The sequence below is a fragment of the Neltuma alba genome, unplaced genomic scaffold (assembly GCF_004799145.2).
Source record: "Neltuma alba isolate B1F8T4 unplaced genomic scaffold, ASM479914v2 tig00012846_pilon, whole genome shotgun sequence".
NCBI classification, from domain to species: domain Eukaryota; kingdom Viridiplantae; phylum Streptophyta; class Magnoliopsida; order Fabales; family Fabaceae; genus Neltuma; species Neltuma alba.
Window position 1 is genome coordinate 49262 of NW_021637233.1, and position 19344 is coordinate 68605.

The window sequence follows — 19344 nt, forward strand, 5'->3', positions numbered from 1 at the left end:
TAAGAGTAGTAAGAGGACTCTAGAGTTATCAGAGGGTGGATCTACTTTTTATTGGTACTTGCATATTTGTTTACAAAAGAAATGATATTGGATATGGTTTGACAATTAAATTGTTGATGTATTGTCTAATTTAATTTTTGAGCAATGCTTTTTTTCTCTGTAGCTATACGTCCTACAAAGGTTCCCTTTGGAGAGAGTTGAACCAAAAGACAAAGATGCCATTAAGCATTAGGATGATAAGGTAGTGAAGGGTAGAATTGAGGTGGAAAAGGAGAGTCGACATGGTATTTTTTATTGTCCAACCTTTGCTGAAGTTCAATTATCAACACAGCTGGGAAGTAGTAGAACTTTCCATCACCCAGTGAGTAATACTAACGTGGTAATGTCTATTGGTCACAGTTAATATCTGTTTGATGACATACACTTTAATATGCAAGACATTAAGGAGTTTTGAGTTAATTTCAACAACACATTAAACAATGAAATGGCCAAGATTCAAAGTTTTGTTTGTGATGAATTAGTTAAGTTGGAAACCAAAATTCTTAACCGGGGAAGCAATGAAGAAGTCAATGATAAACAGCAGGATGAAAGTGACAAAGATGAGCATAAAGAAGAAGAAAAAGAACACTATAGTGATGAGGATGAAGATGAGCAGCCACAAGATGATGAAGTTATGACTGCAAAGATAGGAGAACAACATCAAAATGGTCAGAAATGGCATGATGATGAACAACAAGAAGAAGAAGATGAAGATGAAGACAAAGATGAAAATATTAGAGAAAATGAAGCTGTAGAAAAGGAGGCAAAAACTGAAGAAGGGAACAAAGATGGGAAAATGGTGACAAAAGTGGTGGAACTACTGATAAGTAGGTCAAATAGACATAAAGTCCTAGTAGTGAAATCTCCATGCATGTTTACTTATGCTAGAAAGGTGAAAATGAGTGACAAGGATACATTTTATACAGCGTGTACTGAGTGGTGTCAACTAGATGAGGCTAAAGAGTAAGTATCCTCAATTGTTATAGAAATGATAACCTGTGAATAATACTAGTACGTAATACTGACTATATATTTGTGCTTTCATATTTGTTGTAGGGTCATAGTAGATATGTTTGGATATTTTGCAAGACGAGTAGACCTACAAGCACTGGGTCCCAGAAGATGGATAAGCAACAAAATACATGCGATGTTCAATTTACATCCAAGTGGGGCATATATGAAATGTTTCTAGATTTTGAATTTTGAAGTTCCATTAACCTGCAGATCATGACTTTGATTGCCTATAAAATGAATACTAACCAACAGGAGAATGCTTCTGTGGTTAAAAGACACATATTTAACACAAATTTCATGGTTAGTGCTATCCTCTGCTAATGGGTAAGTGCTTTAAATTGTTTAGTCATGTAATAAGTACAGTTTCTTCACTAACAATAAAATTATTGTGCAATTTTAGCTGTAATAAACAAGAATGGTAAAGGAACACAAAGCATGGCAAGTAGAAAAACATCTCAAACAAGTACTCCCAAAACACCTGGGGTACAATTTGGCTGAATATGAATATATTTTTTTACCTGTTTTGTTTACACTACATTGGTTTTGCCTTGTGTTTGAACTAAGCACACTAAAGTTTTATGTGTTGGACTCACTGCGTGGTGATGAGGACATAATGAAGCACCGAAAGAAGAAGAAGAAGTCTGATCCAGCATTAGGAGGGCAGCAAATGATGGTAGAATCATGTGTAAGTACTATAATTATTCGTCTACTTTTCTGGACAACCATAGCGTCCCCTGTGCGATAGTCATTTGTAATTGTGTAAATGTCACGCTTCATTGAAATACTAAAGAGAGTAAAGCCTAAACTGGAGGCTTTGGCCAACCCAGATTCAAATAATATAATCTTGTATCCCACGATTCATGTTCAAGAGAATATGTGAGTCTTTAGTTCATTGTAATTTTTTTGTCATACATTATTATGGACATAGATGAGCCAACATTGTTATGTATTAATTTTTCAGTAATGATTGTAGGGATCATGTCATAACATATTTAAGAAAGTGGCCCCACCCACAAGAGAATGATAGAGTTCAATTCACCATGCCTTGTTATACAACAATAGGTGTTGAATTATATGTTAATCACTTCATGCATCTTCTAGATTTGTGCTACTCGCAGCTGTGTGAACTTACCAAAGGAACTTATTGTTGTGATAGCTACTTCCCCAACAACTCCAGAAATACATAGTGGGCTCATTTATGTACAAAAGTAGCTGTGTATTAAATTTTAAAAAAAGAGAGACTATTTTCAACAACAAAGTCACTCAGGGTTCGGGTTATCGCAAGTCTTTCTAGTGTGACCAACTTCACCACATCTTGAGCAATGATACAGTTTCTTCTACTGGAATTTTGACTCAATCCTCCTAACTCTAGGCCTTCCAACACGGCCAGTTGTCACTAATGGTTGTAGGAAGATAGTGGATGAGTAATTTTCATATCGAAGGGAATCTAGCTTAGGAATGTCATGGGTCTCAACTAGGATCATGAGTCTGTCATAAATTTTTTTTTTTTGGGTTGAGAGTAAAAAGCAATGCTCCACATATGCATATATATTACCATATACCTTCTTGATTGCAGTACATGCATGTAGGGAAGATAGTCTTGACATTTGCCAACCTTTGCAAGTGTATTCACGTAACACAAGATTTACCCGCACATCTATGTTTCCCTATCTGACCTTAAAATTGTTTATTCCATAATCTTACACATGCATTCTTTCTTATCTGGTCACATGATCTATCAACTTTTTCCCTATATTAGATCCCACACCATTGGTCTGATTCCTCATGGCTAGTTTGCTGTTAGACATTTTTTTGGCTAATTTTTCCCAATACTCATGTATCAAGACAGCAATGTTGTGCTTCCTCTCACGAAGCAGCCAGGCATTAAAGGATTCAGCTAGATTTGTGGTGATATTATCCCACCTCTTGTAAGAAAATTTGCTTTGTGCCCAATGCTCAATGTCTCCATTCCTTTGAAGCCATTGTCCCAATTCTAAACAAAATCCCATTAGCTTGTCTATACTACGATCAAAGTCTCTATCAAGTCTTGCATATGCAACAGAATCAAGTAATTTTAGTGTAACTTCCTTTGTTTGTCCGCTGGTCTTTCTCTTTCCTCTGATTATTTTTAAAAACTCAGCACTATAATTCTCCTTCACATGAAGATAACAAAAAGCATGTCGATCTTCTCCAAACACAGCTTGCACTGTACCTTTTATTGAGTTGTGCCTATCCGATACTATTGTCACTTCTAATGATCCCGTAATATCCTTTATGTTACCCAAAAACCATGCCCACTCATCGAATATCTCACCTCTAACAATTGCATATGCAAGTAGGAATAATTCATTATCCATGTCATATACTTGTGCTCCCAATAACATCCTTTTGTACGAACCACTCAAGTGGCATCCATCCACATATAATATAGGTCTACCACTTTCTAAAAACCCTTTTATACAACAACCATATGCAATAAATATAGCTTGAAATCTATTATCTGATGAAGCAACCCACTATGCTACCGTTTCTGGATCACTTTCCCTTAGCCTTTCACATATCCAAGGGACTAATATATAAGACTTCTCTAGATAACAATGAATTTGTGTCAATGCTTTCTCTTTCGCCCTATATGCTTGTTAGTAGTTGAGGCTCAACCCATACTCTCTTTCTAAATCCCGTCTAATGTCAATTGGAGATTCGTCTATTCTAGAACTCAACTTATCTACTATGACTACTGAAGTAAGTCTGCACCTCTTCTTATGAGGAACAACTAAATTGTCTTGTGCATAATACAAGTACTCACTGCTAAATATTCTCACAACTAGGAATTCATTCTTCGCATCTACATCATATGCTCAAATTCCCAAGAACAACCATTCACACAACACTTCACAATCATCTTATGCTTATCATTCTTTACATATCGATATGTAAACTTGTGTTCACAACTATACTATAATGACTCTCTAAAATGGTTAGCATTAATAAAAGTTTGTCCTTTTGACATCAACAAATCTATCTACTTTAAAGAATTCATCACTGCTATTGGGGTTGGCAACATTTCTATACTTAAACTTCCTATCAGTATTGGCACACCTTGTACAAGAGATATATTTATGTTATCTGTGTCCAAATCCAATTCAATTGGAGATACTAACATTTCACAAGGGCCAACCAAATCATCTAACCTGCATAAACAAGTTCAACTTCTGAGTATTACAATTTAGTTTATGAAAATTGGACAAATTTCTTATCATATACACACAACCTTAATAAAACCAATTGAAAACAACTTACTCTTGTGCACTATCCAACTGTGACACTTGTGTCAAGTCTTTCTCATTCTCACAAACATAAACATGGCCACTGCTATCGATGTACTCAATTACTTGTCCAAAACTGATATCGTCAACAAAATCTAAGAATGTTTCTTGGTCAAAGATAACTTTGTACTTCATTTTATGTTCATAAGTCCCTAGCCAGACATCATAAGCTACCATGCATTGTAGTTCTTCATATGTCATTCCTTTTCTAATCAATCTTCTGCTAATGATGCCCCCTTTATAGATGAATTTTCTTTCTGAGGTCTTTACAAATTACCCTCCAACATGAAAGATGCAAAATAATTATTTCCCACTACTGCTATCCATTTATCCTTTACTGTTACACATCATTGAAGTATCACTTTCAATTGAGTTTCAGCAATTAAAGATAGTGTATGTTTATATCAGGAATTTGAACATTGACAACAAAAATATGGATTTTCACAACAATAAATTGCTTTTTCCCTAACATAATTTGAATTTGTAAATTTACAATTCGAATACATATTTTCAACATTCACCTGCATATTTACCTGTCATATCACCCACTCCAGCACACTCACCCATTTCCCTTTCATTTCTGCCTACCTAAGTTCTTTCAGCAACGCATTATACTCAATGTGCACCTATTCTCACCCACTTTTCAAAAATCACAAACACCACATGTTTAACAACTTAAAACAAGATGAGGATAAAAATTTATTTCTAAAACCAAAACCACTGTTAGATTTGTAAGTCACTCCTAACCTACGTACCCATGCACTTAAATACTCATTTCTATGTTATTCGGCCATCACAACTCACCTGTGCTCACCAAATCACACGAACAAAATAAAAATTTTGAAAACAAAATCTTACCTTCCATGCCAAGCTGATGCCACTTCCAAAGAAGACGCAACACCATAAGGCACACTTGCGATTTCTCTCTCTTGCACCAACTCTAGCTTCGACTTCGACAGACATCGAAGGGACGGACCTTCAAAGTGAAGCTCCGCCACTGCGTTTTCTCAACTCATGGTAGTAAAATATCTCCATTCACCATTGCTGCACTGCATAGGGGAGGATAGGAAATGACGCCAACTTCCCCTTTTTCATCTTTGTTATCTCTTTTACACCACTAAAAATATAAGTCTCATTTTCGAAGGGCAATAAGTATTATAAGGGGCAATAGTATCATTTTCTTTGTGGAATTAATATCAGTTTGCCCCCTTATCCTGCATTGAAATTTCAGAATGTTTTGAGAGCTCTTTAAAATTAATTCTGTACTGTCGTCCTTAAACGAAATTTTTCCTATTAAATTCGCTTGGGCCCTCTAATACTAAGACTAAAGCATAGGTGCCTTGTGCAAACTCCCAATAAACTCGACCCTTATAAAGCGAGCAAGACCAGTGAGCTTTGTGATAAGCGTGTTGAACCAAAAGTTGCCCATGTACATTAGTACCCAATGCATTGATTACAAAATTTTCTTAAACTCCTTTAATAAACATGTTGACGATCAAATAAAAAGACAAAATTGGTCATAAATCCTTTCATGAAAATTAGGAGAAATTAAAAAAAAAAAGCATTATGAATAACAGGAATCCCTTGATGAGTAAAAAAACAAGAAAGGTTGCACACAGAAAAAAATAATACATAAAAAATAATTGACATAAAGAAAAATGAATTGCAAATAAGAAAAATTATAAATTGCATAAATTTATGGTCATTAATAGCAACGTGATCATGTCATATGTTTATCTATTTCCCCTAAAGGATTTTAGTGCTTCACATTATTCCTAGAACTATTCTCTAAATAAATTTTTAAAGAGAAATTTATGGTCTTTTTTTTTCACAATAAAAAACTGTTCAAGAAAAATAACAAGGAACAAAAAACCGGATCGGATACTGAACCGGTCAAGATACTGGTTCAAGGATTAATGGGTTAAATCGGGGTCAGACCGAGGTCAGACCGGTAATAATTAAAATGATATAATTTAATTAAAATTAGTAAAATATTCATATTGTAATTATAAAAATAATATTTAATTTTAAATGGGTTTTTTTTAATTTTTTTTCCTTTTTTTCTTTTCCTTTTGTCTATCTTCTCTCTCCCACGTGCCATGACCACTTTTTTCTTTATATCTCACATCACGAAGCAACATCTCTCTCATACGACATTGAACAAGCAGAGTAGACTAGGGTGGTAGCACTGTAGCAGCATATTTTGCCTCCTTGAGCACGCATCACCAGTTCTTCCACCTCTTTCTCAAATTACTTCCTGCCGTCCTCAAGGATCACTTCTATTTCTTCCTCAAATAGAATGGAGAAATGGAGAAATAGCAAAAGGTCGGTATCATTTTTCTTCTCTATACTTTATTCATCCATCCTATACTCTCTCTTATCTTTCTCCTTCTCTTCCAGTCTTCTACTGATATACCTCAAAGCGGCACAAACAATGATTTCTCTTCCTCAACCTCCATGATCTCCTCGGCTTCTACTGCCTGTCTCTACAGTGTCCATGGTTTCTTGCAGACAATAAGATGTCCATTCCTTCTCCGGCAAACAGTCAGAGCAGTTTTTGGGGGGGGGAAAACCAGCCAACCTAGTCCACCCAGCAGTTTTCTGGTTTTTACCAGTTTAGTCTGATTCATTCCGATTCATCCCGAGTTGATTGGGAGCCGGTTTTTTGGGTTAAATCAGACCGGACCTCAGACCGGTTCACTGATTTTCTGGATGAGCCAGTCCGGTTTTTTCTTCCTTGAAAAATAATATAAATGAAATAAAATACATCCAACAAACCAACAAACTATTTGAAGATTTTAAGAAGGACACTTGTTGGGAAAAGTGAAAATCTTTTACATTTTAAGCGTTCAAAAGGATTAATTTCAAACTCAAGGTGGTTTGGCATACTTTGATTAAATAAAAAGAGCACAATGAAAAATTTTATTATCATAAATAAAATGATAGATAATGCTTATTAAATATCTAAATTTCTTTTCTTTTACGATAACTTGGATAAGATTTTCACTGCATATTTGTATATCTTAATTATTGTATTTTACGTATTTCAAGAATTATTTATTAAACTACTCCGATTACAAGTTTGTCCGTGTGATTCGTCGCCCCATCAACATAGCAGTCGACAATGCCCCGATTTGGCGCTAACCGGATCCGCCCATTGCGACGGTCCAGTCAATCCGGCGGTGCCACTCTTGCGTAGCCCACATATATACGGACTCGGGTACCCGATTGTCATAGCGGGTCGTTTCCGCCTACCAGATTGTTCCACGAACCCATGCCACTGTGCGATGCATCTGGAATTCCCCAATGTCCAGACTCTTGTAGATATCTCTGGAACATCTAAATTATAATTATTCACAGTCATTTCAACGGAATCTAATTGTTCTGAATACATCGGGCGTCAATCCGGCAGCACGTGGTGCGTATTGTGCGAGCGTTCCGAAGAAGCCAACGAGAAGTAATTGACCGGTGCGATCCTCTGCGACGGTGAGCTTCTCCCATGGCGACGACACCGGAAAGGAAAGTGATGGTGGTGGCGATCGATGAGAGCGAGCACAGCGCCTACGCACTCAACTGGACTCTTTGTCATTTCTTCACGCCCATGCCTAGTCCTCTGTTTAAGCTTGTTCTTGTTCATGCCAAACCTTATGCGACCTCCGCCCTCGGCATCCCCGGTCCTGGTACTCGATTTTTCCGTCGATTCTATCTCTGTTTCCTTCCTTTTAGATTCCGATTTTCTGAGAAAACTGCAAATATATTGTTGGCAGGATTTGCTGAAGTTTTGCCCATTGTTGATGGGGATTTGAAGAAGAAGGCCGCCAAAGTTGTTGAAAAAGCTAAAGAGATTTGCCGCAAGAAATCGGTAATTAATTGAGAATCACTTTGAATGTCTCTAACCAGCCATGAATAAATTAACAGTCACACCATATCGCTCAGCTGCCAGAAAAATCTCAAATAATTTATGCATAAGCTTAGAAAAATTATTTGAAATATGATTCTTCATGTGGATGGTGAAAATTCTACACGATGATCTAATGCTTGAGGCTTGAAGTAGCTTGTGTGTGCGTATTAATGGTGGAGCAAAATGAACAGGTAACTGACGTAGAAGTAGAAGTAACGGAAGGTGACCCAAGAAATGTGATTTGTGAAGCTGTGGACAAACATCATGCTTCCTTATTGGTGGTGGGAAGTCATGGTTATGGGGCTATTAAAAGGTATGTACACATTAATACATGGATTGTGTTAGTGAGCTCACTGGAGTAAGACATTTGTTGTTGCTGTATAGTTTGAAATTATAGGGTTTGGCTACTCAAGCTTCTTTTATTATGAGACGTTAATTTTTTTAATCTTAATAAAAATTTAGATTATTTTGTCCATGAGAAATTGAAATCAAAATGAAAATCAAACTATAAAGACTAACATTGTATTAGGGATTATTATTGTTTTCTTTGTTTCAAAATAATTGTTATTTATGATCATGCATACAGATAGAAAATTTATTGTACAGCAAGAACTAAACCATCATCAGTCGACTACTTATCCAAACCAAAAAAGAACTTTAGTATCATTTACTTCCTTTAATCATAGATATAAGAGCTAATTAAAGTGGTTTATTTGAATCATAAATGTAGGATATCAATCAATTTTATCACCTGCATTTATAATTTTTATCCTAAATTATTCTTTATTGTGCATGTTAAAAGAGGATCTCCATGAATGATATGATTTCCAATGTAAATAATTAACCAACAGACAGTTTATAAATAACTGAAGTTATTTTTTTAATCTCTGTCAGTTAATTATTTACTTTTACATTTAAGAGGTAAATAGTACTTTCTTCGTCCTGTTATAACAATCTTCCTCTTGTCCCTTAATATAAACAACATATACAAATTGTCTTAAATTTTTTTCCTATTTTGCCCTCATTAATTATTTATTTTAATACTCAATATATTTATTATCTTATTCTTCAAATTATTATTTCTCCATCACATATTTTCTTTCTTTTATAATTTTTTTATTATAATAATTTTCTTATTTTCTCTCTTATATTCTCTCTCCCCTAAGAATAAGGGTATTTTGGTGAAAGGATTTCTAATTTTTACATATTTATTATCTTTAACTAATTTTAACTAATATTTTGATATATGGGATGAGCTCCAATAATGTTCCTTATAATAGGGGACGGAGGGAGTATTATCTTCATTAGTAACTATGATTTAATAAAAAGATGGCTCCTTAACATTTTAAAGGGATAACTAGTTTGAAACAAGACTGAAACTCTAACAAGGCAATTGTTTTAATTAAAATGGAGGAAGGTGGTAAAAGCTAGCTTGGCTATGACAATGGTCGCTTAGTTTGCTTTGTCTTGATGTTATTGCACTACCATTTTCAAGTATTTTTATTTTATATAAACCATTTTTAAGAAGACAATACTATATGGCTAATATAATGATGATGATATTGGTTTTGGGTGTATTCAATTTTTGCAGGGCGGTGTTAGGGAGCATAAGTGACTATTGTGCTCATCACGCTGCCTGTACTGTGATGATCGTCAAGAAGCCCAAAACCAAACACTGATGTCCTTTGCCTGCGCCTTCAATGGATGTTAATTACTTGTAAAGTGATCATAGTTCCCCCCCCCCCCAAAAAGTTCAATGTAATATAATGGATGTTAATTACATTCTAGTGTTGAATATAATGTTGTTATATGTTGTTCATGATGTAATTAAATGATTTTGCGTTTTAGTCCTTATTTTCGTACATGTTTTGCTTTTTATTCAATAATAATATTGAAATTTAAATTGAATTATTCTTGACGTTCTTCTACAAAAAGTTTGTTTGCATCTCTTAAATTTGATATATATATGTGTGTGTGTGTGTGTGTGTATTAGGAGTAATTATCCTCGTAACTTTAGTAGAAACCTCAGTTCCTTGGACGTAGTCACCGAGAATTAATTGATACTCTTTTCTTACAAGGGCTAAATATATAACTAATTTTAAAGATTAAGTTAATTAGTTAAATTAGTTATTTATTAAAAGATTATATATTGGTTTAACTAACATATTGATTTCAATTTTTGGCGATTTGGGAGACAAATTAAATGATTATTCTATTTTTCAAAAGAAAATATTAAAATCATTGTCATTAGAAAATATGCCGTCCAAAACCAGACCGGGGCCGGGGACGGGCTGTGAACCGAATGGAAAGTGGGTTTGGGTTGGGTTGGGCTGATTATTTTTCAGTGGCTGGAGATTTTTTTAAAGAAAATTAATAAAAATTCATTAAAATAAATTTTTGGAAAAATTACAATAAAGTCCAAAAAAAATTATAAAACAAGTCTCAGAGTTATCATTTTTCACTCAAAAACGCAAGCTATTTAGATTGTTATTAGAACTTGATTGTAATTCTCACTAAATTGTTCAACAAGCGAAAATGATTACAGCATGCGAATAGCTGAGTTACGTACATAAACCTGAGTTGAAATTATATATCAGCTCCGCCAATTGTATTAAACTGTGCAAGATAAAGATCTGGTTAAAAAAAAAAAACACTGCAAGATAAAGATAGTTTACATACTTAAGATTCATTACCCAAAAGAAAAGGGGAAAAAAAGAAGAACATACGACATAAAAATCATATGTATTTTTAAGAATATTTTATATCTATACTTTTTTATAATTATTTGGTATGCAATATTTTATCTGTTAATTAACTTGAACTTGGGCTTTTTGATGGATATCCTATGCACAATAAAAAAATTAGCAAAAAGAGAAGAACACAAGTTTAAATCTTAAAAAGCGTATTTATTAGGAGGGTTATAACTTTAATACTTCTGACTTGATAAAAATTAGTCTCAAACCCAGAATAGTTTGATGATACTTTGAATTATATGGAAAAAAATATTACTGAAATGCTAAATTATTAAAAATATTTATTAGGATGCTGCACCTAAACTCATTCATGCTTAGAATAAATTTAATTTTACATAAAATAATTAACAGCAAAAATGAGTATCACAACATGAAACTTGTTCTTGCTGTCAACGATTTGCGTGTAAAATAGAACTCATTCTAAGCGTAAATAAGTTTAGGCGTAGCATCCCATAAATATTTTCAACAAGGCACCGTTTTGGTAGTATTTTTTTATTATGCATAGCATATTGGTCAAATGCCTTTGAACTTGAGTCTATTAAATCTCTCATATTATTTTTTTGGTGTCAGAATCTTCATTATAATTTTTCAGGCTGAAGAATATCTATCATATGGATTTCAACTTCTCAAGAATTTGTATTATTGTCGGCAATTAAAAAAAAGAAAAAATATTAAGTTTTTTTTATCAATTATGTCAAGTTTTCTAATTATACATAGCCATGTATTTTTTTTATGTGATTTATAGTTCAATACTATTAAATCCTAATATTTTAAAAATAAGACTATATGATCATATATGATTAGAGAACTTAATATGATGAATATAAACAATTTGTCAATTTGATATAAGTATTCTTTAAAAAAAAGTCATGTCTCTTATTAAAGGGATGATTAATCCGCAGGTCATTGTACTTTCACTTAATTTTGAAGTAGGTTTTTATGGTTTTTTTTAAATCACATTTTTATACTTTCACTTATTTTTATTTAGGTTTTTGTGGTTTTTATTTCATTTTATCAAGTTCTTATAGTTCACCTTATTTTTAATGACCTTTATGTATTTTTTAATTGAAGTTATTAATTTACTTAAATTAATTAAATAAATAATATTGAAATATAAAATATTAATAATAAATTTAAATTAATTTTCAAATAATTATAAAAATAATTAATAAATAATTATCAACTGATTCAAATAATTAATTATAAATTAATTTCAATTATGTTATGTTTTTCGAAAATTTTATTGTTATAATTCGAATTTTATATTTGTAAAAATTACAATTATAAAATAAATATAAATATATGTTTAATTCAAAATTTTGAAAATTTGAAAATAAATTATTATAAAAGAATATTATTAAAATTTATAGAATAAAAAATAAACAAAACTTTAAAGATTTGGTTAAAAATTAAGTGAAACTGTGAAGACTTGATAAAAAAAATTGTAAGGACCTAAATAAAAACAAATAAAAACATAAAGAAAAAGCATGATAAAAAGAAAAAATTATGACAACCTAATTCAAAATTAGTTGATACCATAAGATCAAATTAAAAGTTAAGATGCATTCAGCATCCAAAAATATTTTATCAAATACATCTAATAGTTTAAAATATTTTGTGATACATCCAACATTTTAAAATTTGAAAATTACTTTTTGATGCATTCAGCACCAAAGCACAAAAATATTTAAAGTGTTGGAAGCATTTAAAAAACATTTTAGAGTACTGAATACACCATAAAATATTTTAAAATGTTAGATATATCTAAAAAATATTTTGGGTACTGGATTTACCCTCAAATTAATGATCCGTATGTTAAAAAGAAATTAAAATTTAAAATTCAAGGTTTGGGGGGTCCTAACCTTGAATGAGCCAGATGTGATGGCGTAAAGCGATCATCGTCCTAATAATAAACGACGAGAAGCAACGGAGCGTAGACCCGGAAAGAAGACCCGGATCCAAACCCAACAACACCGAGTAATCATTCCCGGACGATGCTGAAGCCATCTTGCTTCATCCTATCAAGTTTTCAATTCGTCAAAACTACTTGTGACTTCAAAATTTGCAAGTAAGCGCATATCAAAACCCGTTTACTGGTTTGGAACTTCACTTAATTTCGAAATTGGAAGAATAAGAGGAAGAAGGAGGAAACAACTATGGCGGGGCATCCCCAGGAGGGATCCTTGCTGCAATTCGCACCGATGCAGAGCTTGGTCGATGAAGGTTTCTGGCACAGATTGTCTTCTTTAAAGCTCAACAAACTTGGCATTGATGATTCTCCAATACCAATTAATGGTTCTTCTCTTTGCTTGCCCCCTTGTCCTTTTAACTTGTTTTTTAATTCAGATTACGTAGTTTTCGGTTTTTCTTTATGTAACTGAGAAAGGACAAATTAAGAACACTGCACATGTCTGATAATTGTGTTTCCCTTTCACTTTTCCAATTCTAATTTCCAAGTTCAAAGTATAACCTTTTTCTTATTTATTTTTATTTTATTTTTTTAAGAAATCCAAACTAGCGTTGACTGAGGATTTATGCATCTGTTTCTTTTTCTGTTTTAGAAAATGCAGATTCTTTTTGTCAAGTTTTAAAGATGCAATTTGAGCTATGTTAATAAAGTTTGCCGGCACAATGCAATTTTGATCTCATATTGCTGTTATCTCGTTGCAGGATTCTATGCACCTTGCTCGCATTCTCAAGTATCAAATCACTTAACTGTTTTAGCTGAGTCCTTGCCTTCTGAATCAAGTGAGTCGTTATTGTCCCCAGATACTACCCGCGGCAACAGGAACAGGTGCTCTGTTCCAGGCATACTTTACAATACTAATACTGTAGAAAGCTTCCATGCACTTGACAAAAAGAACCTCTTGAAGGCAGAAGCTAGCAAGGTAAATATTTATAAAGATATCACTGGGGGAGATAATTGAGGAATAAATAATTTCCAATTGGTTAAAGGTATTGATCAAACAAATTCCAAGCCTTTGCATGACAAATTAAGCTCTTGAGATGAAACAGTTCCTGGCATTGGATCAAAGTCTTTTTAAACCCAGTTGCTAATCCTTATTGTCTCCGTTCAGCAGCTTTTGTGTAAGGGTTGTATTAGATATATTATTAAAACAAGTCAGTGACCTTCCATTCCACTCTTCGAGCTATTTGGGTGATTGGGTCTACGTTTTGCACATGCTTCAGCTTGAGTGGCTTCTGAATATTAAATTTATTTGCAAGGAGAACATTTTAATATCAAAATCTTGAGCCCCCACTTATTGTTATCAGATTTAACTATGTTTCTTGACTTGATAAAATTAAATCCTCATGTAAGCTTGCCGTTTTGGGAAAAAATAGATCTGGGAGGACATTCAAACTGGAAAAGCTGTGGAGGACTCTGCAGTATTGTCACGATTCCTTCTTATTTCTTTTGCCGACTTGAAAAAATGGACCTTCCACTACTGGTTTGCATTCCCTGCTCTTATGCTGGATCCTCCTGCAATTGTCAACTATTTAAAGCCAGCTTCTCAGTGGTTGAGCAACGAAGAGGTGCTTTAGATTTATTTATTGTCACTCACGTATATGATTAAATGACTGCTCTTAAGTCACTGTTGGACTTGTTTGATTATAAAATGACAGGCAGAATCCCTCTCTGTAGCTTGTAACGAATGGCGTAACTCAAGGTCTACAGCAGGTACATAAATTACCATCTCTCTAATTTATTGTTAATATTTATTATTGGTTGCTTCCCTTAACCTTTTCGAGATTAACTTAATAATTAGAGTATGTGGCAGATGTTCCATTCTTTTTTGTCACCATAGATCCAAACTCCTGCGCCACTATCAAGCACCTAAAGGATTGGGAGACTTGTCAGAGTGAATCTTGCAAGGTCTTGAATTACGATAATTGTGTATTTCCTCTGTGAAATTGCTTCGTTCTGGTCTCTGGATGTGAAATTATAGATGCCTTTTGACTGAAATTTACTTTGTTCTTTCCGCAGATCCTCTTTGGATTTTATGACCCATGTCATCTTCCAAATAATCCTGGGTGGCCTCTGCGGAATTTCTTAGCACTTCTTTCTGCAAAGTGGAATCTCAAGAGAGTTCAGTTTATCTGCTATAGAGAGAATCGTGGTTTTGCAGATATGGACTTATCCCTTGTCGGTGAAGCATTGATTACGGATTCCCAAGGTAGAACTGCTGAAATTGTTTGGTGGACTTGATCTTTAGCTTCTTTCTTTCTTTCTTTCCTCTTTTTTTTTTTTTCCAGGTTTTTAGATTTCTAACTTAAAAGGGATGTATGTTTAGGGGGGAGAGATAGTGTACCTAATGCAGTTGGATGGGAAGTTAACAAAGGGAGAAAAACACCAAGACGTATTAGCCTTTCTCAATCTTTGGATCCGGCTAGGTATCTCATTTGCATTGTTTTTCCTGTTATTTGTTGTGTTATTCTGCTACTTGTATCATCTTTCTTCTACATTACTATTTTCATACTTGTATCTTTACAGGTTGGCAATATCTGCTGCAGATTTGAATTTAAAGCTTATGAGATGGCGTGCTTTGCCTTCCTTAAACTTGAATGCCTTATCTTCTGTCAAGTGTCTTCTTCTTGGAGCAGGTACACTTGGATGTCAGGTTGCTCGTATGCTCATGGTGAGTATGGTAAAATCTTGGTTTGATTCTTTTTTCCTTCTACAAGTGTTAAGCTTGTGAGTGTTGCAGGCATGGGGTGTCAGAAAAATTACACTACTGGACAATGGGAGGGTTGCTATGTCTAACCCGCTGAGGCAATCCCTGTATACTTTGGATCACTGCCTTAATGGTGGCGAATTCAAAGCTACAGCAGCAGTTAGAAGTCTTCAACAGATCTTTCCAGCAGTGGTAATTGATTAGGTCTGAAACTGCCTTGATGCTTGATCCAAACATTCTTTCTCATATTGGCATGCCTTTTTTTTTTTTTTTTCCAGGAAGCTGAAGGTGTTGTAATGGCTATACCAATGCCTGGGCATCCAATACCTAGCCAAGAAGAGAAGAGCGTAGTTGATGATTGTAGACGTCTTTCTGATTTGATTGATGCACATGATGCAGTTTTCCTATTGACTGATACAAGGGAAAGTCGATGGCTTCCATCACTTCTTTGTGCTAATACTAACAAGGTTAGTCAATTTAATCTTTTAGATGACATGTATGTCATTGTCTTACTCCGCATCCCTGCATCACATTTAATTAACATTTTAACTGAAGCATATATCATATCTGCCTTAATTTGATTTTAAATTAACATTCCTTACGTGAATACTATTTATCTATGTGCAGATTACAATTACTGCAGCTCTAGGATTTGATAGTTTCTTGGTTATGCGCCATGGAGCTGGCCCTTTCAGTCAAGCCCCTAATCTGAGTACTGAAACTGTAACTTCTTTATGTGATGATATGCAAAAACTTAATGTAAATGAAGCAACAGGAAAGGAAAGATTGGGATGTTATTTCTGCAGTGATGTCGTTGCACCCACTGATGTAATTTTCTTGCAGCACTATGATATATTTGAATGCATACACACACAACATTTTGTGAAGTTCTAAATCTTATGTCCTTTCTGCAGTCAACCTCAAACCGCACTCTGGACCAGCAGTGCACAGTGACTCGGCCAGGGCTTGCTCCTATTGCTTCATCCCTTGCAGTTGAGCTTTTAGTGGGGATTTTGCATCACCCTCAAGGGTAATGCCGCAAATAGTTATTTTATTATTTCTCATGCATCACCCTCAGGCTTCTTTGCTTCATATATCTCCCTGAAATTCACATCTTGACTACATTTTCTCAGGATATATGCAGAGGGTGAAATTAACTCCGGTGTCATTGGAAGTACAGAGCAACCTCTTGGTATTTTACCACATCAAATTCGGGGTTCCCTTTCTCAATTTTCTCAAATGACTCTTGTAGGTCACTCGTCCTCCAGCTGTACAGCTTGTTGCCAAATGGTAAGTTTGGGCGGTCAATAGCACCTATGGTGACTCATTTGCAAAAATTTTAGTGTCATTGTATGCCCCAAATATCATCATTGCCTCCTGCAATGCCTCTGGTTGTGCTAAATTAAACTCCTGAGCGATAAGCTTAATCATGTGGTCAAAAGAATTTTGTGATACTACCCAGATGTCATCAAACTACTTTTACTAAAATTTCCTGATGAAGTGAATCTTTTAAACCTTAGACCTCCTTTTAACTACTCACACCTTTCATCATTAGATCACACCTAATGTCATACTTCTCCTTGATACTTAATTATAGAGAATTTCTCAAATCCCTTTTAGATTGTTTAGGATCAATGTAAACAACCTAGACAACCAAGTGCAAACATTATAAATCCTGAGATATTTTGGATCTAAGGTGAACCTAAATGGGGAAATATTGACAATTTTGATGAAAATATGTCTGCAGGTATATATAATACTTCTCATCCAACCAAATATGTATATGGATTGCTTATGCTGAAATTCTTGTGGCATATGCGTGCTTTATTTTTTTCTTCAATAGTTGATTTTATCCCAAATGCTATGGCAATGTTTATGGGATGAATAATGGAATAATCTAGTAGTGTTTTCAATTTTCAAGGTTCATGACTAGACTAGTTATCACTAGATATTTCATAGATTTCTTATCTCTTGTTAGTATGAAGCAAGGACAGTCAAAAAATATCTATTTTGAAATTGACATGATATGGGCTTTTTAAACTTTTAAAGATTATCTTTGCCCACATTAGTATTCATGCTTCCTTGCCTGATTGTAGTGAAATTACAACTGTACTTTATAAAGCTATCTTAGGAGATTTACATGTCTCTAATTCATTTTTGCATTTGAACGCAAAGCGATACAAAATAATATGACGGTGTCTGGTTCTCATTCCATCTTTGCATCTGTTGTTTATTTCTTGTCCCCTCACCACCCAAAAAAAAAAAGACCTCTCTTGATGCACTATTTATGTTCACTGAAAATGCCGGTTGCAGTGAGAATTATATCTTATGATATATTATTTCCTGGATATGATGCCCCTCAAAGAACAATAGAGTGATTAAGGTTTTCATGATGTCTAATTCACTAGGAATTTCCAGACTTCTTATTTATTTATTTTTTGTGTGGGTGAAATTACAACTGTTCAGGTTGTATCTGAATATCGGAACAGAGGAATGGAATTCATACTTGAGGCAATTAATCATCCCACCTACCTAGAGGATCTGACTGGACTAACAGAGTTGATGAAATCAGCTGCATCCTTCTCATTGGACTGGGACAAAGACATGGATGATGAAGACGACGACTGTGTTGAAATTTAACACTCACTAGGATTTCTGTATCACTTTGTTAATAAACATTGCCAAGTTGCTCAAAAAGCTAATTTGAATAACTTCTCCCCTTTCCAACACTTAACAGTTTGCTTTGGCTACTGTACCTTTTCAATTGTACAAAACTAATTTACATGTAAAAGTTAAATTATTTACTAATTCTTGCCATTGATGCAATTATGGCCCATTTTGTTGCGGAAGAATTTTGCTTTGCTGTATTTTGCAGGGCGTATATTGGTGCCTGGTATATTTTAAGAGTTGTTTGTTGGTATGTTACTATAATATCGTTCGATCCATATAACTGACTTTGGCAGAAGGCTTGTTATTATTGTAATGCGTTGCAACCACATGGCGTCCTTTTGCTGCCCTAATTGTTGCCATTTAATCGAACTATTGAGCAATTGTACATTGATTTAATTTCTAACAAAATCAAATCAAATCAATTTAATCGATTTTGCAAAATGGAATATTTCGGTTTCTTTGGTCTGATTATCTTGCCATTCAGTTTTATCCAATTACATTGAGTTCTTTATTATTATTATTATTATTATTATTATTATTATTAACAACATAAACTGAGTTCTATTAACAATCAATGACTAAATTGATTTCAAGTTATAAAAACTACTAATAATTTTAGTTAAATTAATTGATATGATATTTTTTTTTTAAATACCATAAATATCTTTCTTAATTCTTTCTCTTCATTTCTTACTTGATTATTATTAGAGGAATATCAATGGGATTTATTTCCAAAAAAAATGATGAACATGTTAAATATGTTTTACATGTAAATTCAACATTAGTCTCAATTAGGTCCTATATTAAGAATCAGAAGAGTATTTTTGAGTCCATTTAATAGTTTTTTTTTTGTGGCTAATGATTTGGTTTTGAGCATTCTTACTCTTGCTAAAGTTTTAAAACCCCATTTGCCTGTCCATAATTTTATGCAAAAATGGCTCTAGTATAAGGGAAATAGATAGAGTAAA

The 19344-nt window shown here is 33.8% G+C and overlaps 3 protein-coding genes across 3 annotated transcripts; all 3 read left to right on the forward strand.

Annotated features, from left to right (window-relative positions):
- The first annotated feature begins 484 nt into the window (after nt 1-484).
- On the forward strand, nt 485-1006 carry LOC114731785 (acidic leucine-rich nuclear phosphoprotein 32 family member B-like). The gene has a single exon (XM_028919043.1). The coding sequence runs from the start codon at nt 485-487 to the stop codon at nt 1004-1006; it is 522 nt and encodes a 173-aa protein (XP_028774876.1).
- A 6636-nt stretch (nt 1007-7642) lies between these two features.
- On the forward strand, nt 7643-10188 carry LOC114731813 (universal stress protein PHOS34-like). The gene is made up of 4 exons (XM_028919066.1): nt 7643-8059; nt 8147-8241; nt 8472-8593; nt 9872-10188. Exons 1-4 carry the CDS (start codon nt 7879-7881, stop codon nt 9957-9959), a joined length of 486 nt encoding a protein of 161 aa, XP_028774899.1. The 5' UTR covers nt 7643-7878; the 3' UTR covers nt 9960-10188.
- Nucleotides 10189-12948: 2760 nt separating this feature from the next.
- On the forward strand, nt 12949-18558 carry LOC114731782 (ubiquitin-like modifier-activating enzyme atg7). Its single transcript, XM_028919041.1, has 14 exons — nt 12949-13328; nt 13704-13921; nt 14376-14567; nt 14658-14712; nt 14813-14907; nt 15019-15208; nt 15326-15425; nt 15526-15670; nt 15740-15898; nt 15985-16173; nt 16334-16534; nt 16621-16736; nt 16840-16996; nt 18173-18558. The coding sequence occupies exons 1-14, from the start codon at nt 13190-13192 to the stop codon at nt 18344-18346; spliced, it is 2130 nt and encodes a 709-aa protein (XP_028774874.1). The 5' UTR covers nt 12949-13189; the 3' UTR covers nt 18347-18558.
- Nucleotides 18559-19344: the final 786 nt, after the last annotated feature.